The sequence below is a fragment of the Lissotriton vulgaris genome, chromosome 12 (genome assembly GCF_964263255.1).
Source record: "Lissotriton vulgaris chromosome 12, aLisVul1.2, whole genome shotgun sequence".
Classification (NCBI taxonomy): Eukaryota; Metazoa; Chordata; class Amphibia; order Caudata; family Salamandridae; genus Lissotriton; species Lissotriton vulgaris.
The window spans coordinates 546,413,126-546,439,624 of record NC_141700.1 but is presented as its reverse complement, the minus strand read 5'-3'; the positions used below and the strand labels follow the sequence as shown (position 1 = coordinate 546,439,624).

At 48.4% G+C, this 26,499-nt stretch overlaps 1 protein-coding gene across 5 annotated transcripts in view; it reads right to left on the bottom strand.

Annotated features, from left to right (window-relative positions):
* Positions 1-26,499, bottom strand: part of ARHGEF2 (Rho/Rac guanine nucleotide exchange factor 2) — an 886,148-nt gene that overhangs the window by 102,212 nt on the left and 757,437 nt on the right. For all 5 annotated transcript variants that reach the window (XM_086945348.1, XM_086945349.1, XM_086945347.1 and 2 more), the window contains 2 exons: positions 12,032-12,099; positions 2,656-2,719 (listed from right to left, as the gene is read on the bottom strand). In XM_086945348.1, the coding sequence (XP_086801474.1) occupies positions 2,656-2,719; positions 12,032-12,099 (132 nt within the window). The remainder of the gene's footprint in view (positions 1-2,655; positions 2,720-12,031; positions 12,100-26,499) is intronic.

Sequence of the window (26,499 nt, the reverse complement as noted above, 5' to 3'; positions counted from 1 at the left end):
ACCAATGACAGAGGGACAAGTGCAGGTGCCCTGAAACCTACTCATCACCACCACATGAAGGAAGAAAAGGACCCGATCAGCTTGTCGACCCAACTTCCAGAAAAAAACTTTCAGACGCCATGGAAAGGCAGCAGCATTTGCTGTCTGCGAGTCTGTCAAATTAGATTTGTACAATAAACTCATTTGAAAAGGAAACTGCATTAAATGTCTGCCCTGTCACGGTCATCACTCTGCGTCTTCAATCCCTCGTTCACCCCTCTTTTAAACCTCACGTCAACTCGTTTCCCTCAAATTTCGGGAGGGGGCTAATTCATCCAGCCAAAGCCATGTGCAGAGTGGAGATGCAGGGGCTCTAAGTAGGGGTGAAAACACAACAAAGCCTCATTACCAAGTAAATGGTCTTTTAAAGACCTGTGTGTAGTACTTGGGTGCAGCTGTGTGTGTGTGCTGTGCTGGGAAGTTGTCTCAGATAGGCACACACATTCTTATAACATTCACACCCCTCAGAATGACAAATCACCGCTTCTAGCTGCCTCGTCATGGGCTGGGAGTGGGAAGATGTGCACAGCAGGGGGAAAGGGATGGCAGTGCAGGTGACGCTTTTCTTTTGTATAGGAATTTCTGCTGGCATCATAGCCCAGGGTTTGCTGTCTGTGCACTTGTATAGATGTGTATTCCATACATGTGCACAGACAGCACACCCTGGGCTATGAGGCCAGCAGGAATTACTTTACAAACAAAAAGTGTCACCTGCACTGCCATCCCTTTCACCCTGCTGTCTGTGCACTTGTATGTAATACACATCCACGGCGCTGCTCACCAGATAAATGGTGAACAGGGCCATGGATCTGTCTCTTTTTGCATCCAAGGGCACCGACGAAGAAGCAGAGGAGGCCCAGGCAAGGAAAATCCAGGAGACATTTGACCCACACCTATCTAGAAAGTGAGACCTTCGGGAGGGGCTGGATGCCATGACGACAGTGCTGCTGATCAGCCCGACTCCACTGAATAGTATCAGAAGAGCAGGCAGCAGTTTTTAAGCAAGTTCCAGTAACTTTAATGCATTCTACAGCATCACCAGCATTACCTACTGGCTGCATATCTAGGTTACGGTGTTTTAGACTTACATGCATGGAAACGTCAAGGAGGATAGTCCCCTCCGAATATGCAAATGTAGTGTAAGCTTGTAGGGGCAGATTTACAAGCCCCTTGGGCCACTTTTGCTTCACTTATCCCATGTTAAAAGTGACACAAACGTGGTGCCATGTGGCTTGTACATCTGCCCCGTAGCATTCAGCTTTTGGGATGCCAGTGGGGTAATTTTAGGGTTCAGGGTGGATATGGGTTTTGGGGTAGCAGGGATAATTTTAGAGTTCAAGGTGGGTATGAGTTTTGTGGTGCCAGGGGTAATTTTAGGGTTCAGGGCGGGTATGGGTTTTGGGGTGCCAGGAGAAATGTTAGGGTTCAGGGTGAATATAGGTTTTGGGGTGCCAGGGGTAATGTTAGGGTTCAGGGTGGGTATGAGTTTTGAGGTACCAGGGGGGTAATTATAGGGTTCAGGGCGGGTATGGGTTTTGGGTTGCAAGGGCGTGGGACATTTTAGGGTTCAGCATGGGTATGGGTTTTGGGGCCACGGGGACAATTTTAGGGGTCAGGGGGGTATGGGTTATGGGTTTTGGGGTGCCAGGGGGCTAATTTTAGGGATCAGGGAATGTAAGTTAAGAGTGTTAAGGGGCCAGGGGGTAATATTAGGGATCATATGTGTGCTCTAATTGTTGTCCAGTTTCAAATGCAGAATTCACCACTTTTTTTTTCTCAGCTTGGCCTGAGCATTACCCGATCCACATTGTCTGCCATTTTAGCCATGCCCCTATTGATTAACATTAGCCACGCCCCTTCATTTGCCAGGTTAGCCCCCCGCCTGGAAAAATTTCTGCGTATGCCCATGTGCAAATGTGCTCTTCTTTATGAACATGCCATAAACCAAAAACTAAATCCCAGTGCCACTAAACAGAACGGACTCTCGCAATTACAAATAAGGAGGAAACCAGTCTGAAGAGTGCCACTGAAGACCAGAGAGGCTACAGTAGCCTCAACGGCATGAAAAGGCTCCCAGCACTGCTCTGTGAGACTACCGATTGGCGAATACCATACCCGGAAATTTATTGTACTCTCCAATATCAGTTTTTCTGGGTGAACTATTAGCAGATGACCATATAGAACGTGGAATAACTGAGGAACTTGAGGTTTACACATGATGTTTGAATGCAATTCCCACAATCAGGACGTTTTCTTTGAACATATTCCATCACCTGACAAAATGAGACCTTGGTTGCAGTAATACCACTAATTGTAGGATACGGATTCAGGTGGAAACTCTCACTTCAGCCTCATTTGTAATCCAAAAATACTCTAAAAGTGGGCCTTTGTGGCAACTGGCAACTGTGCTTTTTCTATCTCGTCCGCATTTTTGCCACCAGATGCTTGCCCTACCAAAAACACGGTCCCAGAGGGCTTGGATCTACGCAAGTAATATAAAACAAAAGGGAAACACAAAGTTGGCATGCTGTGACACCCTTGCCGTGCCCTGCTGTGAAATATAGTAGGTCTTTCCACGAATCCAACAAAATCCCACTCGCTGCGATGCTTACTCACTTTTGTTCCGCAGAGACACGTTTTGAAGTGCAGAGTTGTTCTTTTGAAGCGCTGCCTTCTGCACCTGAAAAAGGAGAAATTATATAAATCAAGCCTCCAGGCACAACTAAATAAATTAATATAGAACCACCACATCCCTACATCAGCACCATCTTTGACCGCCTCCCAGTCAGGTCTTCCCTGCTGCTGATAGGCCATGAGCTGGAGATGAGATCTTTGGTCATCACCATGAACTCCAGTGCAAGATTCACAGGCTGGAATCCGCCAGCTTTTGTCCCGCCACAGTAGAGTATGTTGGGAGACCTGGGCTATGTAAAACCATTCCCTTGTAGGTGCCTCATTTTTCTACCTTTATTTTCCTGCCTGTAAGTTTTTCATTGCTATCATAGGATCTCAGTTGTTGTTGCCTTACTGTTACCTAGAACCCGAGCCACATTTCTTAACAGAATTGACTGATGGATTCCTAAAAGCAGAGCTCCTCTGTGTAGGATGGATATAAGGTTTCCTAGGACACACACACGTTTGCTTAAAATGATGGGCAGATGCATTCCTAGAAAGTGAACTAATTTCCTTAGTAGCAAGAAGGGAAGTATTTCTAGAACCCGAGCCCCGTTTTCTTAGGAGAAGGGACAGACTGATTCCTTGACCCAGAACTCAGGTCTTTAGGAGGATGGATAGAAGGATTCCTAAAATCTGAACCCATTTCCTAAGTCTTATGGATAGAAAGATTCCTAGAACCCAAACCAATTTACCTAGAAGGCAGACAGACGGATTCATAGAACCCGAGCCCATTTCTTTAGTAGGAAAGGTACAATTATTCCTAAAACCTACGCCGACTTCCTTATTAGGACAGGTAGAAGCATTCTTAGGACATAGCCCATTTCCTGAGTAGAACATTTAAAAGGATTCCTGGAACCCAAGCCTGTTTCTCAGTAGGACACCTAGCAGGACTTCTAAAATCTGACCCATTTGCTCAGGAGGGAGACAGAAGGATTCCCATCTCTTGGGTGCTATTGGCAAAGACCAAACAACTACAAGTCTGTACAGATTACACAGCACCTTCCATTTCCTCAACTCTCTATCCTCTCCACTGAGTCCTTGCATTAAACTTCATCATACCACTTAAAATCTGCACCCAGCACTGCCACCCTTCTGCCTCGCATTCCAGGGTAAACAGCCACTGCACAGTCTAGTCTCCCAACAGTGCCACTGGTCATCTCTGGGCATCTGCAGGAGTGCATGAGAGCTATGACCCAGCACTTTTCAAAGTTCTACAGTCCAGCGTCCATTTTGGTTGCACATGTGTGCATTAAACACTACAAGCTGCAACAGCGGAACATGATGCATGAATTCTCCAGAATGCACAAAGAATCCTTACAAGGTGGCAACTCCTGTCACCAATCATATTCCTTGGGTGGCAACCCTTCCTTTGTCTGCGATTTCTTCATCAATGAACTTAACAAAACGTTGAATGATGGTTTTGCACACATCGCATGCGATGAGCTAAAAACAATATGCATGTAAGGCACAATGTACTAGATCTCTCATGTCACCATTTGCCTACCACATGCCCTGACCTCATCCCCACACCTGCAAAGTGGTTACATGGTCATTTCAGCAGATAGACTGACCTGTAGTGAGCGTCCCACAGTAAAAAGGGTCAGAGCCTGACTTCAACCAGTCCTGCTATGGACCCTCTTGTGGCACATGGACACAGAATGAAGACACTTGGCACCACTGTAATGGCACCCTTATGGAAAGCACACTTCTAACCCTAAGGGAAAAATTAAGAATCTGTACACAATATAAACTTTACTTCATTATTTAAGCTCATTATATTTTTGTGATGTGGTTAGATCTGGATTTTGACAACACAGCTGTCAGAGATCTATTGCTGATTAGATGCAAGGAGTGGACTTTGGTTTCACTGCTGAGGTCTTTGTCAATCACGTCCTTGATAAGCCCGGGGGGAGGGGGGGGGGGTCTCCGACTTAATGCAACTGGCTGTTTAGGTGCATTCTACCGCCTCCACTCCTGTGCTTAGGTTGAACAGCATGAGGGGCTACTTGACATTTGCTTGTCAAGTTGACAAACAAATGTATTTTATTTGTAAAAGCGCCCAATGCCGTGCTTTCACTTTAATGGCGGCCACACCACTTTCTTTAGATGCAGCTTGTCAAAGGAAAGGGCGGTCGCCATTTAAGTGAAAATACGGTATGGGGCGCTTTTACAAAAAAAAGCATTTCTTTATCGAGTTGGCATTATTGTTAATAAAAATGTAAAAGCGGGCGCCGTGCTTAAACTATAACCTGGCGCCCAGACGCAAAGCGGGAACCCTTGCAGGAAAGCACATCGTGCCTGCAATAGAAGAAAATCATTAAATAAAATAGTGCTCACAGATTGTAGATAAAACAGACAGTGTAACAACGCAAATAAAAATTCCAGTTCTCATGAGAGGAAACAAATGCAGACAAGGCGGTACTGAGGAGGGACTACTACGCCTATTCATGAATCAAAAACAAAAATTTAGAAACAACAGTAACAGGAGCCAATTGAAAAGATGGACGGAAAATGGGCAGAGCTTCAAGTCCATACCTGAACCATACCTGAACACAACATTCCTCTCAGAGTAGCGCCTGCGCTGCCCAGGCTAGACCTAAAAAAACTATGCCTAATAAATCTGAGAATTTCAAAAGCTTTAAAGCTTTTTTCGGATTTATGTTGTAACTGTTTTCATATTATAGGCCCTAAGCAAGCATCTATTTTACAGGATACCGCAGAACAGTATTATACATGACAGGCTTATTATGTGAGATTCATGCAGAATAGTATTATGTATGACATTTTTATCATGTAAGATTTGAACACCAGACCTTTAAAAGATACCAAATGTGCAGAATTAATCTCAACACTGTAATCTTTTGAAATAATAATAGAACACGGATGTAAACACAGATTTCCATAAACACTCAAAAAAATCATGACAAAGAACAAGTCATTCTTTCCACCCTGTCGGAATTACTTTAATTTAACTAGGTTCAGTTCTCTTTTTCTGCCCCCGTCTCCCCTCCACAGTGCACTTGAGATGTTGCCCTACCTGGGCAAAATGTTCATCTATAAAATGCTAAGATTTTTAGAGTATCATTACCGTTTGGTACTTTTCATAAGCATTAACTAGAAACAAATGTGACTGAAATGAGCACATTTTGGGCAAATAGTGAATTGTGTACACGTGCAGCAAATCACTAGTTACACTGGTACGTCGTCATCCGGAGACTAAAGTAATGTCAATGGTCTTGCATATGTGAAAGATGCATGCAGTGGCATATTGTGCTGTAGCACAAGTTACTTACCTTCGGTAACAATATATCTGTAAGAAACAGTAGTTAGTATTAGATTCCCTACCTTAGAATATCCCCAGGCATCAAACTGGATCCGGAAACTTTTGCGTAGCAGTACCCTTGCGCGTCTGTAGGCATCGTCTGCGGCTCGGCGTCCGTCGTCGGCGTCGGGGTGACGTTGCCGGAGTACTTAGACGCCGCCTCGCGTGCAGACGTCAGTTCTTATACACAGCTTTTCCGCGCCAGAAACGCAGAGCCATGATAAAAACCAACACTGGTGCCATGAAACTAAGGCCCTGTAAGGGGATGACCTTAACCCTAGATATCGGTTCGCAGAACGGGGAGGATGGGTGGGGTGGTAAGGAATCTAATACTAACTACTGTTTCTTACAAATATATCGTTACCGAAGGTTAAGTAACTTGTGCATCTGAAAGAAACAGGTTAGTTTTAGATTTCCTACCTTAGAATAGATACCCCAGCATTACCAACCCCGGAGGTGGGTCTGCGAACCAATGATCACACCAGAAAGTCCTGGCGAACGGAACGGCCAAAGAAGCCATCTCTCCGGACTTGGCTGTCCAGGCAGTAGTGTCTAGCGAAAGTGTGCAGCGAGGCCCACATAGCTGCTTGACAGATGTCCTGCAAGGGGACTCCCAGACCCAGGGCAGTAGTAGCCGCCGTGGCCCGAGTGGAATGGGCCCTCAGCCCAACAGGAGGCTCCTTTTTAGCCAAAGAATAGCACGCCTTGATGCACAAGACGACCCAACGAGAGATGGTTCATTTGCGCACCGCCCGACCTTTCTTAGCGCCCACGTACCTAACAAAAAGTTGGTCATCCACCCGGAAATGGCGTGTGCGATCCAGATAGAATGAGAGCGCACGTTTAGGGTCCAGGCGGTGGAGCCTCTCTTCCTCTTTCGAGGGATGCGGAAACAGAAAGAAGGTGGGCAAGGTGATGGACTGCCCGATGTGGAAGGCTGTGACTACCTTGGGCAGGAAAGAGGGTCGCGCCCGCAACACAACTTTGTCCGGATGGACAGAAAGGAAAGGAGGTTTAGAGGAAAGAGCCTGGAGCTCACTCACTCTCCTAGCAGAGGTGATGGCAACCAGGAATGCAGTCTTGAGAGTAAGGAGACGAAGAGGACAGTTATGAAGTGGCTCAAAAGAAGCGCACATCAGATAGGTCAGAACAAGGTTCAAGTCCCACTGAGGCATCACGAAAGGAACAGGAGAAAACATATATGCCCTTCAAAAACCTATTTACAACTGGGGACTTGAACAAATAGGGCTGATCTGGGCGCCTTAAGAAGGCGGAAATGGCAGAGAGGTAGCCCTTTAGAGTGCCCAGAGCAGAGCCCTGCTGGGCAAGAGAGAGAAGAAAGAGGAGAACCTCCGAAAGAGGGGCAGAAAGGGGATCCACAGCCTTTGCTGTGCACCATGCCAAAAATGTGTTCCATCTGCAGGCGTATACCGATTTTGTGGAGGGACGCCTGGCTGCCAGAATCACATCACAGACTTCAGGAGGGAAGTCAAATGGCCTCAACTGCCGCCGCTCAATCTCCACACATGTAAGCGGAGACTGGACAGGTTCGGGTGGAGGACCGTCCCCTGCTGCTGCGACAGAAGGTCCTCCTGAAGAGGCAGACGAATCGGGGGATCGACAGACATGCTGAGTAGCTCAGGATACCAGTATTTTCGTGCCCAGTCTGGAGCCACAAGGATGACTTGGGCCCAGTCGCGCCTGATCTTCTTCAGCACTCTGGGCAGAGTGGTATAGGCGGAAAGGCGTACAACAGACCGCAGCTCAACTCACGACGAAAAGCGTCTCCGAGTAAGTGCCGCCTTGGAAATTCCAACGCGCAGAACTGATGACATTGCGCTTTCTCTTCTGTGGCGAATAGATCTAAGCAAGGCTCTCCCCATTGCTGAAAGAGGCCTTGCGCCACGTCCAAGTTCAGACGCCATTCGTGATCCATCATGCACCAACGGCTGAGTTTGTCCGCCCTGGCGTTCAGGGAACCTGCCAGGTGTTGAACCACCAGGGTCACGCCTTGATGTTCCAGCCACTGCCAGAGGCGCAGAGCCTCCTGGCATAGGGTCCACGACCCTACCCGCCCTGTTTGTTGCAGGACCTCATGGCGGTGGTGTTGTCCGTGAACACCTGCACTACACTCCCCCGGAGAGAGGGGAGGAATACCTTTCAGTGTAAGCCGGATCGCCCGCACCTCCAGAAGGTTGATGTGGAGCCAGGACTCCGCCGGAGACCAGAGGCCTCTGATCTCCGCCTCTCCCATGTGGCCCCCCAGCCCTGGAGGGACTCGTCCGTCACAACTACGTGCTCCGGTTGGGGTAGGGAGTGGGATCTGCCGCTGACCCAATCGCGGTCCGTGAGCCACCACTGCAACTGTCTTGCAGTGCCCTCCGAGATCAAGACATGGTCGGACAAGTTGCCCTGATGCTGGGCCCACTGAAACTTCAGGTCCCACTGCAGAGCCCGCATGGCGTGATGAATCAGAACCTGAATATCCCGAACCCGCTGTTCAGGAGGATAAACCCAAACCTGTGCCGAGTCTAGAACCGCTCCGATGAAGAGGAGCTTCTGAGAGGGACACAGGTGTGACTTCGGCACATTGATGGAGAACCCCAGCAGGTGCAGGAGGTCGACCGTAGTCTGGAGGTGGCTGACGACTGTCTGGGGCGAGCCCGCCTTTAACAACCAGTCGTCTAGGTAGGGGAAGACTGAAACCCCCAACCTGCGCAGATGAGCTGCGACCACCGCCATCACTTCGAGAACACCCATGGGACGCTGGTAAGGCCGAAGGGGAGCACGGTAAACTGAAAGTGCTTGTGGCCTACCGTGAACCGCAGGTAGCGCCGGTGGGCCGGCAGGACGGGAATGTGGAAATAGGCGGCCTGCAAGTCCAACGCTACCATCCAGTCTCCTGGGTCTAGGGCAGCTAAGGCCTGAGCCAAAGTCAGCATCTTGAATGTCTCTTTCCGGGGGAAGCCGTTGACGTTCCGCAGGTCCAAGATAGGGCGTAGGCCCCCTTTGCCCTTCTTGGGAACCAGAAAGTAGTGGGAATAACAACCACACCCTACTTCTGGCCCAGGAACGCGCTCGATGGCCCCCTTGGCAAAGAGGGCCGTAACTTCCTCTCGCAGAAGATCCAAGTGATCCCCCGACACGCGGTGGTACTGCGGTGGCATGGCTGGAGGGGTCGCCTCGAAGGGGAGGGAGTAGCCCCTTCGGACAATTTGCAGCACCCACCTGTCCGAAGTGATGGTGCGCCAGTGAAGGAGGTGATGGCGAACCCTACCCCCCACTTGCGTTGTGTGGGCCTGAAAGATCTAACTAGGAGGGCTTTGAGGCGGATGCTGCGGGGGTGGATGTGGACTGGCCTCGCCTTTGTCCCCGGGCACCGCCACGGCGGTTACTGCGTCCGCCACCGCGTTGGATGTTAGTCTGCGGCCCGTGGCTGGCAGGACGTGTGGGGGCGCCCCTTCCTTGGCCACGAAAGGAGCAAAAGGCAGCAGGCTGCTGGCACGGGCTGACAGGCCCAAGGACTTGGCCGTAGCCCTGAGTCCTTAAAGCGCTCAAGCGCACTGTCTGCCTTGTCGCCAAAGAGGCGACTGCCATCAAGCGGCATGCCCATAAGGGTGTTTTGGACATCAGCCGACAAGTTGGCGGACCTCAGCCAGGCGTGGCGATGAATCGCCACTGTTGTTGCTATCGCTCTACCTAGCGAGTCCGTTGGATCCAGCCCACATCGGATGGAGTACCGTGCCGCATCTCGACCCTCCGCAAGGGCTTGGGCGAGTTTAGTCCGGGCCTTCTCCGGACATTGTGGCAGCACGTCCGGGACCGTGTCCCACAGAGAGTGGGTATAACGGCCCAAGAGGCACGCGGTGTTAACTGACCGCAACCCCAAACTCAGTAGGAGAACATCTTCTTTCCATACTGTTCGTACCTCTTGGATTCCCGATCAGGGGGAGCCGTCGGGAATGCGGTCTGGGAGTTGGAGGCCTGAATGTCCAGGCTCTCGGGTGGGGTGGGTGGACAGGAAGCAAGGGTCGCCCGGAGCCGTGGCATCTGGCCATGTTCCTTTCTACAGGGCGACCTGTAGCGGGCCTGGACCAGGTGCCCAAAAGAACGTCAGACAAGGTCTCATTAAACGGCAACAGAGTCTCCGAAGAGCTTGCTTACGGTTTAAGGACCTCAGTGAGGAGGTTAGTCCTCACGGCCGCGACGGGGAGTTCAAGGGCTAAGGCCTTGCCCACCAGCGTCAACACCACACTATAGGCAGCCCCCTCCTCCGAAGCCACGGTAGGAGGGGAGACAAAACCAGTGTCTGGCGAAGTGTCCAAACCACAGGCATCCCCTAGCTCACCTGCCCAGTCCTGATAAGGCTGGCACTCAGGTGCCAGAGGGTCCTCAGACCCCTCCCAATCCGCCTCGCCACTCATCTCCTGGTACTCGGAGTCAAATGATGGTGCCAGGTCATAGAAGTCTCCCATCGGCATCGAGAGTGGCGTCGAGCGGCGCCGCTCCGGCGCCGGACCCAGATCGAGGGATGGACCGGGGACGGCGTTGTCCTGGGACGGCGCCGGCGAGGTCGTAAGGTCGACCGGCGATGACCCGGATCCGGCGGGGCCCTGCGGCATCGGGACCGAAGTCGCCGACAGCGCCAGGGCCGAAGCACTCGACAGCGCCGTGGCCTGCTTGTGCTCCCAGTCGGGCCGCTTGGCCCGAAGGCTCCACGGAACCTGACGGAGGAGTGAGTGACCTCATGGCCGTGAGGAAGGCGTCGATCTCCTCCGGCGTCGCGTTCTGCCCAGGGACCGGCGGGTATGGAGCGGGCCGCGCCGCGCGAGCGTCCCGGGGGGGGGGGGGGGGGGGGGGGGAGTCGGGAGCGTGATGTCGCTTCTTTGACTTCTTGTGCCTCTTACCTGAGGACTTGGAGCTCGAGGAGTGGTTTCGATCCTCCGAGCCGTGATGACTCCAGCCTAGCGAACGGTCCCTCGACCTCCTGCCGGCCGAGACCTCGAGCGGCGCAGGCCGACTGCCGGAGCTCGAGGCGCTTGCGGGACCGCTCCCGCCTAGCCTTCGACGACAAGGCCCGGCAGTCGGGGCACGACTTGTCATCGTGGTCGGGCCCCAGGCAATGAAGACACCGGCGATGGGGGTCGGTAACCGACATCAGTCGGCTGCAGTCGACGCAGGGTTTGAACCCGGGCATCCCTACCGGCACCGTCGGAGTTGTTCGACTTCGAAAAGTGATAAAAAATGATTGAAAACGTTTTGTCAAAAATTGACTAAGGGTACCACTTTTTCCGGATCGGCGCTTGCTGGCGCGGAAAAGAGAAGAACTGACGTCAGCGTGTGAGGGCGGCGTCTAAGTACTCCGGCGACGTCGTCCCGGTGCCGACGACGGACGCGGAGTCGCAGACGACGCCTACCGACGCGCAAGGGTACTGCTACGCAAAAGTTTACGGATCCAGTCTGACACTTGGGGATATTCTAAGGCAGGGCATCTAATACTAACCTGGTTCTTTCAGATCTCACGGGTACCACAGTTAGAAGCATCCTATGAAATTAAGTACACCAATTGATGAATAAACATAAATAATGCACAACTGTAGATATATGTCTTGTCCTGCAGCAAAACCTTTTCATTTTTTTACTACCGAAGTACTTGGACTATTCTTGTGTTTTTAACAAGATTAGCACAACAATGGTGTGAAGGGTCAACACAGAAAGAATGGAGCTCCTAGGGAGGGCTCGACATTGACTTGATTTTTTATATGATGTAAATAATATCGCAGCCTGTGCTCTGGACCACAGGACAGGAGGATGCTCCAGAAAACAAGTGAACATTTTAGGTACTCTGAGCTCAGGCCCTGCAACTTGAATTTCTAGGAAAAGACACCTTTCCATGTACACTTTAATCAAACCTCTTCTAAGTGAATATTGAATGTCACAGGACCAGGCATTGTTCACGTCGTCATCACGTCTCTGCATGCCACAGCCTCTCACCTTCTGTTTGACCTTGGTGCAGTTGGCCAGCGTGTCCTTGCAGCGATTGTGGATGGTGACATTGCAAGCTAGAAACAAAGGGAAAAGAACAGACCATTAGCAACAGATATTCATCATCTCATGAACGCAGACAGGCCTAGATTGAAATCCGATTATTTTTTGATTAGAGAGGTCTATCAAGGGCTGCTTGGCTGGGGCTAAGTCAGTAACACGTCAGCTGCTGCAGGAGGTGTAGTAGCCGTTTAGGCTTACTGCTCGCAAGGGGAGTTTCTCCTAGAGCCATGGCCTTTAGTACAGAAAACGGGTGCCCTTTGATGTGAATAGTGTATCTGGCAGAGCAGTGTAGATCACAGCAAATCACATTTAGAGCCATAAAATACTGTCCAATGTAAGCCGCTCGACTGTACGCTCCCTTTGCGATCTACCACCAGCTGCTCACGCAGTCCTTGATTGGACACTATATGTTTATTTATGGGGTTTAATATAGAGCAGACTTTACCTAAAGGTGTTAGAGCGATTTGCGCTAGAACTAGAATATTGGAAGAGCATCAAAGGTTAAAGCAGTCAGATATACAGAATAGCAGTGGATTTTGAATCTTAGACTTATGTATTTTGATATGTTACAAATCCAGATATTTAAACACCGATGTAAAGCTGCTTATACAAAATAGTGCTTTGCTGCTCCCAAGGGTGGAAGGAAACCTATTGTTACAATAATGGGTATCCCTTTCTTCCTCAGAATTAGGGCATTTAGTATAGTTATGAACAATGTTTATTGTGTCAGATATATTAATTGAAATTTCTAGAAAGTGGTCTTATGCGGCTCTTCATGCTGTTTCAAGGCAAGCGCAGAACTATCCTGGAGTTCAACACACATATATTTCCCATTATAGACTAATTTGGAGTTTTAATAATTAGACAATTCCCACTACTGCATAACTAGAAGTTTTAAACTCTGGCTTTTCCATATGGGGGTGTTCCCTTTGTGGCACAATGTGTACAGACACAATTTGTTGGCCTTACTGGATTCCTTCAAGAGGGTGTTCCCACTAACCTTGCCCTGATGAAGACCTGCTCCCCTCAAAACCAATACTAAATGAATCGAAACACTGATGATATTTCTGTTTAATGCTTTGATTTTATACTGATGACACTGGCACTACCATCAGACCCCCCAGATTATAGCGGTATAGATTTGGAAATTTAGCGGCATAAAAATGGAAATTTAGCGGCACAAAAATGGAAATTTAGCGGCATTATTGCGGCACTTTATTTTCCTTGTAATCTTTCTTTTTCAGCCTTAAATCAATGGAAACTAATGTAACAGAGTATTCCACTTTGAAATAGGCATGTTTAAAGTGCCTGCAACTCTACAGAAGCAGAACTCTAAATCTTACCTCGTGAGCGGGGGCCCTATTTCTCCATGGAACGTTTTAGCATCATTCTCCCATGTGCATAATGGAAATGAATATCATAGGCGGGAGACAAGCTAAGGGTGGCACATTATGCTAGCATACAATATTCACCTTGGTGGTTTGGGGAGCTGAAAATCAGCCAAATTCACATTAAATTTGGTAGCAGACCAGTGAAGCAGCCAGACCTTTAAATTCTTCTGCACAATTAGACTTTTTTGGGCGGCTCCTTGCATGTTCACACACACGCCTGAGGCATGTGAGCAATATCTGGTTTGGAGGAATCTGATACTAGTTTGTCCAGGCTGATTGAGACACAGCAGGCCCTGTACAGAATGTGCAGGCCCTGTGAAGAAATTTTTATTTTTATTTTTGGCATATAGAAACAGATAGCTAGACAGAAGCTGAAATACCATCACAATGAATTAAAATTCACTCAGCTAATATAAAATGATTTAAAAAATAACTAAGTTTAAAACATACATGGGCAGTCTCTATAGTGTACCAAATCCAAAATGATTGGGCCGCAAAACTACAGTTCCTCAATAACTAAAGAGGACGTGGCAATCACATTCCAGTTTCTCTTATTGCAAGATATACTCAGTTCAGTTTCTGGAACGAAGCAAATCAATACACCAAAAGCCCTCTGCTCTTTTGAAATGTTCTGTCTATTCAGATGCTCACATTAAGTGTCTCTAATGTATGTAGAGGAGGTGTGATAGCCAGCGTCCCACCCGCCTGGTCCTCATCTGCCAGCAACCTGCCACCAGTGCCCTCTCTGCCCACACCTCACAATGTCACTTTTGTTTAGTGCTTTAAAAAGACGCTTTTATGTGAAAATTAGTAGAGATGCGTTGGCATCTCTCAAATGGGAATCAAAGCACGAGATCTAAAAATAAGTTTGGCAAAGGAGCGTGCAGCCAGAACAGCAGCCGGGGATCAAACAGTAAGAGCAGAGTTATCATGACCCCAACCACAGAAAGAACGGTATACATATTCCCATCTATTATTTCCATATCGCGCTATTTATGGCATCCCTGCTGTTTCTAAGCGCTGTAAATAACAGGATTTACTCTTACCCAAACTCATGGTACTCCGCTTTACCAAACCCAGGTGGATGGAAACTCGTTACTTTCAGATCACAGCAGATACCACTGAGAAGCATTTTCATTCAACCAGCCTGGGGGGACGAGGTTAACGAATTCCAGCGGCGGTATCACTCTGGTGCAAGGTGAGTGATGTATGGGAATTATTCTTTAAAAAAGTGTTAATGCATGGAACTGACTCTAGAAGCAGGGGTTGCTGGGCCCAAATTCGTAATATAACTTGCATAAAATTCAGATGCTAGACGGGGTCCGTTCTTCTATCATGACTCAGGATAAATTTATGCAGGTTTTGAGACACAGTCTTCAAAAGGAAAGTAGCGTTGCCATATGCAAGAATCGCAGGACTAAAACAAGAACCTGTCCCAAGAAAGGAAGGAAATGGAACAGGACCGTTACGCAGAAGTGATACGTGCATGCGCATCGTGAAAAGAAAAAAAGAAAGCCTATTGAAATCTAACAGGGAACGAGAGCAAAAGCTCTAAGCAAACACGCCTGATGGTATAAATATCTACTCGTAAGAAGCATAGGGATAATCATCACCAGCAAGCTAACAAAGCATGTAGAGCCGGCTGGAGACAACGAGTCAGCAGTTCTACCTAGTGCCTTGAGGCAGAGAATACAGAGAAGCCTACACCAAGCTATGTTACGGCTGCACGGCGGCACGTAGTGACGTGAGCGCGTGCAACCAATAAGAAGCCAGAAGTTTTTCCTCTCTCCTGGGAGACCTTTTTTAGCGGCCAAAATAGCAAATTTCGCGGCCATCGCGGTAATCGTCCGATTTTGCGATTTTTTCGTGAATCGCGAAATCGCGAAATGCTGGAGGGTCTGTACCATGTGAAATTGAATTGATTTCCTGTATGTACGAGGGGATTTGCTTCCACCATTAGTTATTTATTTATCCCGTTAACCTCCCATCAGCACGGTGCTACTGCACTTATTCTGTTTTGCGGAAAACGTCTTATTGTTGCTTCTTCAACTGTTGTCAAACACAGCTTCACTCGGTGAGCTGTCTCAAAATACGTGTCTTGGACTTCCATTAATTGACGAAGAGGAGAACCCTTTCCATGAATCTTCATAGAAACTACAATCATCTCTATCGTAAATGTATCCGACAGAATCAACACAGTTTATAACTCTCGGCGCGGCAGAGAGTAAAGCGTGAGTCTACAGCGCTTGGCATGGACAGAGGGTGCATATGATATCGAGGGGGGTAAAAGCTCAGTCAGCATCAGAAACTGGGAAAGGATCGATACAACTCGACTGAGACCCCAGGCTGGACAGTTAGCGCTTAATCCAGCCCTTTTTTCCCACTTTAAAAAAACAAAAAACACAAACCTAGTATTAGAGAGCTTCAAAAGAGAACTTAGACTACATTTACAATGTGTTTTCGTTTGTAATTGTAATTGCATATATAAATATATTAACCTAGTTATAGGTAGCACCTAATTTCCAGAGGAAAAGCGTTTTTGATATGCCAATAACTTTGGCGCCGTTTGACGAATCTTCACGAAATTTTGAAAACTAATGTGCTGTGTTGAAAGTTTAGGGGTGATCCGTCAAGCAGGGGTCGAGATAAAGGGGGGAAAAAACGCTTTTTCTCCATGTTAATTTGACCCCCCCCCCCCCCAACCCCTCCCAGCCTTATCCCCTCGCCTGCCTTAGATCTAAAATTCATAGCTTGCAGAACCACAGGGCATGGGAAACAGAGGTGTTAAAATCCTGGTTGGTTTCTTTGTAACCCCTGCCTTCCTGCTCCCAAGTTAAGGCAGGGGCAAAGTTATTAAACAGCAAGCCAGGGGCAGCAGCTGCGACCCTGTTCTCCCCAAGTGCAAGAAAATAAGAAACCCACCGACAAGCAGCCTGCCAAATGCAGCGACAGCCGTGGTTTACGCATTTTATATTTACTAGAAAACAATAGAGCTGACGGAAGAGTCCGCCGTGAGCTGCACGGCACCGCGGGCCGCACGTCTGTGCCAACCACGCACCACATCCTGGCACACCAGCGCCCAGGGCCTACAGAGAAACCACCCGATTGCACCCGCACGCCAGGCTGGCACGTGAAGGAAACACTGGCCCAGATTTAATGTGCAACGTGGGAGTGAAGCCAGGGCGGCGGCCAGAGGCCGATCCTTAACAAATAAATCCCTAATCGGTGTAAATGGCCCGCGCCGGGGTCTGCTGTCGATCAGGGCGCCGCACAGTGTGCTTTGAAGCCGGCTTCTCAGCATCTCAGCCGGCCTCGGAAAAAATACAGAATACCCTTTCCTCCCGCTGCATAAATATAGAGCGGAAACTCCTCCCTGGCCGATCCCCGCTCAGCAGGGCCTTCGTTATCGCCCTGCTGCTGCAGCTCCAGAAAATACAAATTTAGCCCCGAGCTGGTGATAATCAGCGGCAGGCAGCGCCTGAACAGGCTTCATGGAGAGGTTCCTACAAAGCGACAGAGGGCGCGCCAGCGGAAATGACCTCACCGGCGGGGATCGGGCAGTGGGGATGAGCTCACCGAGGCAGGAGATAAGGCGCTTGGGAAGTATGCTATTTCACCGAAGTTCGTGAGGGGCAGTGGTAGCCCCCAGATGACCACACATGGCTTTTCTGATTGTGGTGGCGTAGTGGCACGGAGTCTGCAGTGACTGGCAGCCATCATAAGGCGGTGGCATTACTGAGGGGGGCAATGCACCTGCTGCAGAGATCCGAGTCTGCCCTGCAGATTGCTGCTGGCATGCCAACAACGGGGTCATCAACAAGAGTCCCACGGACCTGCATAACTTCCTGTGCTGAAAATCATTTTACGGTCACAGCCGAGAGTGCTGAGAAACGGACTACCACCTGTAAGCGCTAGATACAAACTGGGCATCAACATGTGAGGGAGGGGGCGGGCGGGTGGGCGGGGCCGGGGTGGGTGTTTTTGTGTGTACACCGAATACGGCAATGGAACTCGCCCTCCCGGCCAACCTCTTACACAGGTGCAATTCACAACATGGAATACTTCGAACAGTGATAAAGAAACTATTGAAACGGCCCAACAGTTACAAAAAGACCTTGGAAGAGACACAATGTCTTACAGTCTGGGCCTTGAAAGGCGCAGCCAGGGGCAGCCTCACTGGAGAGAAGATAATTCCTTTGTAAGGGGGAGAGTTGTACACCCGTGTCTGAAAGGACCATTGAGCATCAGCACCGCTCAGCCTGGCTGCAGCCGAAACATTAACCCAGTAGCCAGAGGTGGCTAGCGTGCAGGGACGCCGAGGTGTGCAGGCCGGCGAGTCTGGGAATGGAAAGTAAGGCTAGGCAAAGGTTACTAGCCGAGCCCGAAGCCCGCCAAGTGTGTCTTCCCCGGGCCAGGACCACCATCCCTTTAAATGCGCCAGCCTCTTGTGCAATAGACTAACACCAGAGCAGTGAGTGTCTTTGATAACTTGCTTTTGTTTACCTCCACAGTCCTGCGGCTATATTACCTTTATTGCTCACAGAAGACGAGTTAGTGTAACTGTGATATTCGAACATATTTCTGCAGCGCACTGATTAACCCGCTGAGCTGTCCAAACAGCCTCTTCACAACGATAAGTCTGTGTGATCAACACAAAGCGTCCACAAGAACAGTGCTCCACAAAACGTGTAGAAACACAAAAGAAATAACAGACATTTTGTTTAGGGGTTCAATACAAGTACATATACTCTTCATACATCCAGGGTTTTCCAAAAGGCCTTCTTCAGCCGCTGGTGAGGCGCAGTGTCATTCGCACTTTGCTTCTACGCACCAGCGTTGCAGCAAGGGACAGAGGAACTGTCCACTTTAGCCAATGGAGTGTCTGACTGCGAGTGCCCGCATCCGCACACTCAGGAATCTTCACTACTGGTACAATGTGGGATCTTACATAAAAACGTGTACGTATTTAATTACGGCCTTTTGGACAATGCTTGTTTTTATACATGGTATGACTTCATACAAAAACTCCACAAACCATAGAAAACGACAAAGCCAAAATGTTATACCAGAACACCTGGCTTTGTCAATGCTTGTTTTGTTTTAGCCGATGCCTCCCATTCTTCAACAGAGATGGGGCTTACACTGCGTTGCAGCTAAAGCAATACGTTTAAGGGTGTGGGGGTGTTGGAAAAAGAGCTTGAGGTACAGCTTTTTTTTTTTAAACGCGCTATTTCGGTTATATGCAATATGCGTGGCTAATTCACCACAAACGTCAACCTCATAAATCACCTCATAAGTCAACCGAAAGTAGTACCTGATAAAAATCTCTCCTCCCTTTCCATCCCCCACCTGAAGGCACATTAGGACTCCTGCTAAATGTAAACCCCAGGCTCCCTCCAGTAGACATCTGAATCCCTGGACAAGACTTGTGATTTTGTCAGATGGAAAGTGCCCTATCTCAATGGCGCCGACTGCGGTCTCTTGTTCTGTAGATGCAGCTTGAGGGCCTTCTAGGACAGGGCACTCAGATTCCATTCCCTGTCAGTGCACGCGAACAAAGATGTCCGACATGAGCGGTTCAGCAGACTTGGCTGGCGGACACTGGCCGCCATCTTAAATCTAAGAAGTAAGTCCTTCTTACCAGGTCAACCGAAATAAAACATATTGGTTTGGTGGGAGGTCTGGTGGGGGTAGGTAATATTTACTTTTCATAACTTTCTCGTGTGGCTGCTTGAAAAACAAGCATTGGCAAAACCAATAAACCCATCTTTAATATGCCAACGTATGTAAAGACAGGCATTCACAAATGGTGCGTATTGGATTAAAGTCTGCCCAATGCGCTTTCTGAATGCTGGGAATAAAGCACAATTAGGATTGCATTTGATAGAGATGCTTATTGGATATAAAGTAATGATTGTGACAAGCAGCTTGATGATTGAATAAACTTCTTAGCTTCAAACTAGTCCCTGGTGAATTCCAATGGAAGCACTCAGTGTAAAGCGGAATGACACACCAAACAGCAAATAGCATGAAGTCTGGGAATAACACTCATCTGGGTGGAGCCACCGCCGCCTCTAAGTGACAGAGCGCCACCCGCTTCTTCAGTCACAGAGCAATGCTGCGCCCTGCTGGTGTGGTCATGATGGGAGAGTGCATTTGGTTCTCAGAAACCTCATGATAACATTTGGCATCATTCACTGAGATGTTTCACATACAAGCCTCAGTCGGATACAAGTCCTCGTTCCATAAGGGATGAAGCAGTGTGAAGGAATGTCACTGACTCCTGGGGGATAACTCTCTAACTAAACTCATTTCCTATTCCCAAGATACAAACTCGGCCTTAGCCCTCAGTCTATAGTGGAAGCCAGGCTCATACCTGTGACCCCGCAGGTCACCCCGTGAGGTGTTTCCCAGCCGCCTTCTTTCACACTGAAAGGACCGATATCCGCCTTGGGCCTATGTGTGAATTATATTTGAGTACAGGGTGGCCCAGCTGCAGTCCCTCCAGACTTCAGTATCTCAGAATCCTTCACTGAGATGCCAGGTGAAGGCTAGTTATGGAACTGGCACAGTGAGAAAAGGCAGGGCCACACTATGGCAAAGGGCCTCTGATGGACTTCCGGTAGGTCTGTTGCTCTGAAAGGCCTGTGCAACTGGACAATAAGTCCTATTTCAGGGATTTCTATGAGGGGCGGCTTGCTTCTCTGAAGGTCACAACCAGATGTTGGTGTCTAGCACTCCGACTCTCAGGCTGAAGGCTGGGTAAACACAAAGGGGGGAGCCCGGCATCCAGGAAGGGTTGTCGCATCCAAAGCACAAACGGCGGGTCACTGACCAGTAACCGCTACCGTGTGAAGCCCTTAGTGTCAGAAGCAGTTTGTCTGTAATGGGATTGCGGTGCTGGGGCCATCTTTAGAGTGTGGGGGGCAATTAGGTCATTTTACCACAAACAGTGATAGAGACATTCACCTCACTCCAGCACTGTAGGATGGCGGAAGAGTTATGGGAACATCCAATGTATGCTGTTCCTCCTACAGGAATGACTAAAGCCTATCCCTGGGCAGAACAAGCACACAGGAGCTACAGGAAGGATGCCCTAGATGACTGCTTGCTCTCAATAGGACCCAGCGCAATAGGAGCAACTGATTTCTAAGGAGCATCGTCTAGAGAATTGAACAAATGGGATTAGCGCAAGGCTCTACTAGAGGGCAGTGTGCTTTCCCATGGGCTAGAGGCTGCAAACAGTTTGTATTTTACGAGATTCTTCTAGTGTCTTCAAAGAGCAAAGAAGAAAAGGAGGCTTAAAGAGTGTTTGAATGGTCAATTTGCTCTCAAATACTGTGGACCCCAACGGTTCAGAAGCAGCTTGTATGTGCTTGTGTGTGCTCGTAAATCTACAGGAAGCTTACCTTTAGATGAACTTTAACCCCTAGGAATAACTAGCTTATAAGAGGTTCCTGCAGCTCTAGAGGAAGCTTGCGCTCGAATGGCGTTTACGCTGCCGGGATCATGGTGTACAATGAGGTTCCTGCAGCTCTAGTGGAAGCTTGCTCTGGAATGACCTTGACACTGTTGGGATAACGGTGTACAATGAGGTTCCTGCAGCTCTAGAGGAAGCTTGCTCTCGAATGGCGTTTACGCTGCCGGGATCATGGTGTACAATGAGGTTCCTGCAGCTCTAGAGGAAGCTTGCTCTGGAATGACCTTGACACTGTTGGGATAACGGTGTACAATGAGGTTCCTGCAGCTCTAGAGGAAGCTTGCTCTCGAATGGCGTTTACGCTGCCGGGATCATGGTGTACAATGAGGTTCCTGCAGCTCTAGTGGAAGCTTGCTCTGGAATGACCTTGACACTGTTGGGATAACGGTGTACAATGAGGTTCCTGCAGCTCTAGAGGAAGCTTGCTCTCGAATGGCGTTTACGCTGCCGGGATCATGGTGTACAATGAGGTTCCTGCAGCTCTAGTGGAAGCTTGCTCTGGAATGACCTTGACACTGTTGGGATAACGGTGTACAATGAGGTTCCTGCAGCTCTAGGGGAAGCTTGCTCTCGAATGACCTTGAAACTGTTGGGATAGTAGTGAACAATGAGGTTCCTGTTGTTCTATAGGAAGGTTGCCTTGTTACAGCCTGGAATGCAGGAACAACTGGTATATTGCAATGGGGTTTCTATGAATCTAGATAAATTTTGCTCCAGCTAGACCTCAGGCTGCAGGAACCACTGGTCAACAACGAGCTTCCTATGGATCTAGAGAGAGCTTCCAGATGGACTCTGAACAGCAGAAAGAAATGTGGCATAATGGGTTTCTTGCACAATTTTTAGTCCCGCAGCAGAAGGCTGCACTGTCGACGAATTTGAAATGCTCCAAGGGAAGGAAGTTTCCCAAAATAAGACGGCAATAGTTGGTTGTTGCTATGGGTAACAGCAGATTAACAACCGCAAAGCAAGCAGATATGGTGCAGGGAAAAGGAGGATGTGTGTGCATACAGATCTGTAAAAGACATCCAGGCAAGAGACAAACGAGTTTGTGGAACAGAGAAAAATGGAGGGAAGAGAAACAGGCAGGGACTGACGAATAAAAAAGTGAACGAGAAAAACACACAAAACCCGCCAGAAAATAAGAAACAAAAAAAAAGATACAATTATATGAAAGATGCAAATAGGTAAAAGGAAAACATGCACCTATTTGTTATTCTCCTGTATTGCACTGCAGTTAGCATATCATACTCATAGGTAACTGTAGACTTTCATTCAATTTCTGTATGTTTTATTCTGTTGCATAAAATTAGACTTTCTGAACAACAAAAGTTCAAATAGAAACAAGATTAAAAAAACAACCTAAGGTAAAGCAGTGAAGCATGCAGGCAAGGAGAAAAGAGACAGAAAGGAGCACAGGGGAGAGTCTGGCAAAAATAAAGACAAAATGGTAAGCGGGGATCCATGCCACTCTCGGCCAGGCCCCTGGGACAGGTGTGGGCTGGATTTGACCGGTCCGGACCAGTGGCCAATGGTAGCGGCACCTTCCAAATTGTTGCCTGTCCAGACTCGAACGGCACTGGCTGAACATTAGCTGGCGATGTCACCTGGGCGACCGGCTGGGCGAACAGGTGAACTAAACAGAGGGCAACCATACCTATTGGCCACCTGGACCCGGAGACGGCCACAGATGCACCCCACCTACCAGGAACACACGAGCTGCTTTCTCGCATTCCCTTTTAATTAGGCAAGCCCTTAAGCGATGAGAGAGGTTGGTCTGTTCAAGTGCTGACCAAAGGTGTCCCATAGATATGGATACATTTAGGAGGATAACGGAAGATTCACGTAGGGTTTGCATTTCTTCCTTCGGGGTGGCACAGTGCAGCCTTCTCCCTCACCTTTTACGAGCCCTTCAGGGTATCTGAGAGTGGGGCGAGGGCCAAATGTAATGCCCATGGGGGATTCGGCTCTATCACATATCCCTGGTGGGGGAAGATCTTGTTATCATTCTCCGGCTCTAAGACAGAGCAACTAGGAAACCGGGAGCAAGTGATCTTGAGAAAAGTAGAAGGGCTAACGGGTTTACAGATACATCCCAAAGGGTCGGCATTCTCTTTGCTCGTCCACGGCAATGGCTCCCACTGACTCGATTCCAGTTCTCCGAGGTCATGCGACAAGCCCTGGAGGTGGCTGCGATCCAGAGCCATTTCAGCTCACATTCCTTTAGAATTGTGGCAGCTACATCCGTGGCGGGAGCAGGGCTCAACCCAGAGGTGGTCAAGAGAATCGGTAGGTGGAAACAGATGACTGTAAGCCCAATGCGCAGCTCAACATGATGTAGGTATAGACTGCAGGTATAGACGACCCTCCTGACGGCTCAAGTACTGACATTTGTTATCTCCTGTCAGTTCTGCAAAAGGGTACATGGCGCCCACCAAAGTGTGGACCGTTGGTCATTCCTTTGTGTGCCAGGTACAAGCTACATTTTCGCAGCAATTTCCGCAGTTGCGCAGCAGAGGCTGTTCTTCATTTCCATTCGGCTGGTAGGGTCAGTCTCTGTCTATAGGGCCTACATCAACTGGCAAAGGTGTCGGCACAAAGAGGGCATCAGCTGCTGGCACTCCTCCTCCTCCGGGTGGCAACAATTTAGCAACCCTGGGCAGGAGAACCCTATTTGAGAACTTGTTAATAGAAATCTCTTGCCAAGAAATGCCCAGACGCGGTCATCACATGGCCTCACATTATCCCAAGAAGTGTGTGTCGGTTGGGTCGGTCCTGCAAAGGCCTCAATGAGTCTGTGAGGCACTTGAATAGCACAATGAACCGGTTACTGAACATGGCCCTCCTAAAAACAATTTCCCATAGCTGCATCCGAGGAGTGTCTCTGTTTCACAAGGATGGGGTTCACCTGTCAGCTCGGGCCAATGAGATATTTGAGAAAAATTTGGTGGCTTTTGTTGTGCAGCATTTCTTGCACCTCTGGGTAACAGAGCGGAGGGGGAGGGGAGCCCTGTCGATCAGTGAACCCCCCAGGTCTGTGGCGGAAGAGTGGTTGTGTTTGGCCATAAAACAGGTGGACAGCCTTGGCATCAGGTAAATAAGCGCAGGTGAATCAAAGAGGGAATCGGTCTTATGCTGTTGGCCCATCCCGGCACAGGGATACACACTCTCTAGAGAAAGGCTTATGACGTTCGCTATAGAGAGTGTCCATAGCCTTACATTATGTTGCCATGGTTGATGCTGCAGAAATGGGGGATGGGTCCAGGTATGGCCCAGCCCATCCCCAAATGACTGCCAGTGGATACATCACTGGATGACTCTGGCAGGTAGTTTTGGGGGACACGTTTTATGCTGGCCCATACTTCCTCTGTCTTGAAGAAGCAGGTGGGTTTTGCCTCGTAAAAACAATGTTTGGAATAACCTGTTGAGGGGTGGTTGCCTTGGTTCAAGACAACTGAAACAGTGGATCCTGATCACAAAGGCCGCAACAGGTATAGATGGTGGGCAGTGGACCTTGAAGACCGTGTGATTATAGACACTGGCCCCTTTTGGGATCCATGTCGCTCAATTGAAAAGCGACAAATCATAAACAACAGGACTGCAAACAAGTCTATAATTTTGTAGGAGAAAACACATAGGTTTTCTATTGTTCTACGCACCTTAGCATGTGCGCTCTCTATTCACGCCAGTCTGTGGGCACTCCCCCAGTCTGGTTTCATTATTCCTTGTCCTGACGAAAGCCAGCATATAGTAATGACTGGCTGAAACATGTAGACCGTCATACAGGATACATCAGTGAAAACTAAAACTGTAGATGTATCCGCCCTATTTATTTTAACCCTACCATGGGGCCCCATTAATAAATGTACTCTCTTAACTGAGGGGGACCCTATAGACCGTTTTAAACTCAATTCACTGCACCACACAAAACACCAAAATAAACAGCTCCGCTGTAGTTCAGGCATCGCTGCACACCCAGCATGCCACTAACTAGGTTGGTGAGTGAGAGTCCTTTTTAAAAAACTAATCAGTTTCCCAAACACAAACTAACAAAAGGATTTTTGTTACGAGCCAGTTCTTCTTGATTAAACATGATTTACATTGGGGAAATGAACTAGCCCATATTGATTTCCTCGCTCTCCTAGTGATATTTAAATACATAATCCAGTCCCCCATTCCAAATCTGTGCTCCACGCAGTCTGCTAAAGGCGCCCAAATTAGGGCTCTGCATTTCCTCGTCTAACTACGCTAACAATTATATAATGTTTTTGACCCGTTTATACATGTTGAAGAGTCGAGAGAGCCACTGCTGGACTATTGGGGCCTCAGGACCCAGACAAACTGTCATGTGTGCTACAGCCGTGCCTATAAATATGAAGTAAAGCATCACCCTATTGCCCTAGAAGTGCTGATCGATTTCGAATAGTATCGAGGGGGGGGAGGGGGGCAGCCAAATTAGCTGGTCCATCACCACAACAAAGACACTTATTATCAGGTCTCTTTCTCCAGCTAAACATCTTGGCCGGGGTATAGTAGAGATTAACCACCACCATATAATGTTGGCTCTTCAGACCTGCCATTGGCAGAACTTCCAAGTTCAACTCAACAACTTCTGCAGCTCTTTATCTGTAACCCCCAGGCTAATCTCCCATCTTTCGGTTTGGTAGTATAAATTATCTGCCACTGTATCAAAACTTTGTATATTTCCCGGTTCCGAGCTACCCTAGTGTCCTTTATAAGCTCCAGGAACTAAATTTTAGACGCCAAAAGTTGATCGTTGCCGAGCTTTAGTATAAAATCCTTGACCTGTAGATAAATAAAACAAGCGTTTGCAATGCAATAGGTCTCACATTTACGCAAGTTTAAGCTAGTGGCATTGTAAATGACAATGCCTATTATTTTTGTTTTTTAAAACATAAATAAAAGACATAAATAAAAGACATTGTCATTTACAATGCCAATAGCTTAAACTCGCGTAAATGTGAGACCTATTGCATTGCAGATGGTTACGCTTAAAACTAAGTATTTAACAAAAAGGGGTGGTGATGGACAGAGTTTCTGAATTAAGCAGAATACTCTCACCCAGTCAAGAGATCAGGGCTAGATCCAACACCGTTTTTTAGCTCACTGCACCATCCCAGCTCAGAACCTGGCTATATGCAAATGAGTCTGTTCCTGTCCCAGTGCATGATGGGAACAGGGCAAACCAAACTACCAAGCCAATTCTTACACTGGGAAGGAAACAAGCTTCCGGGGACCGGTTTCTGACATTTCAGCCGTCGTCGGCCCGGCTTGCTTGAATCCTGATGGTGCAATGAGCAAGGGACTCACATCTGAGTATACCCTTCACGCTTAGGGTGGACAAAATATTTAACAAAAGGGGTGGTGATGGACAGAGTTTCTGAATTAAGTAAAAAGTCCAGTCCTTATGAGCATTAACAAATGGAGACAAGGCGGTACCAAGGCGGGACTAACAAGCCTCATAATCAATCAAAAGCCAGCATTTTCGAAGGACAATGGCACAAAGCCAATGACAAATATGGGTG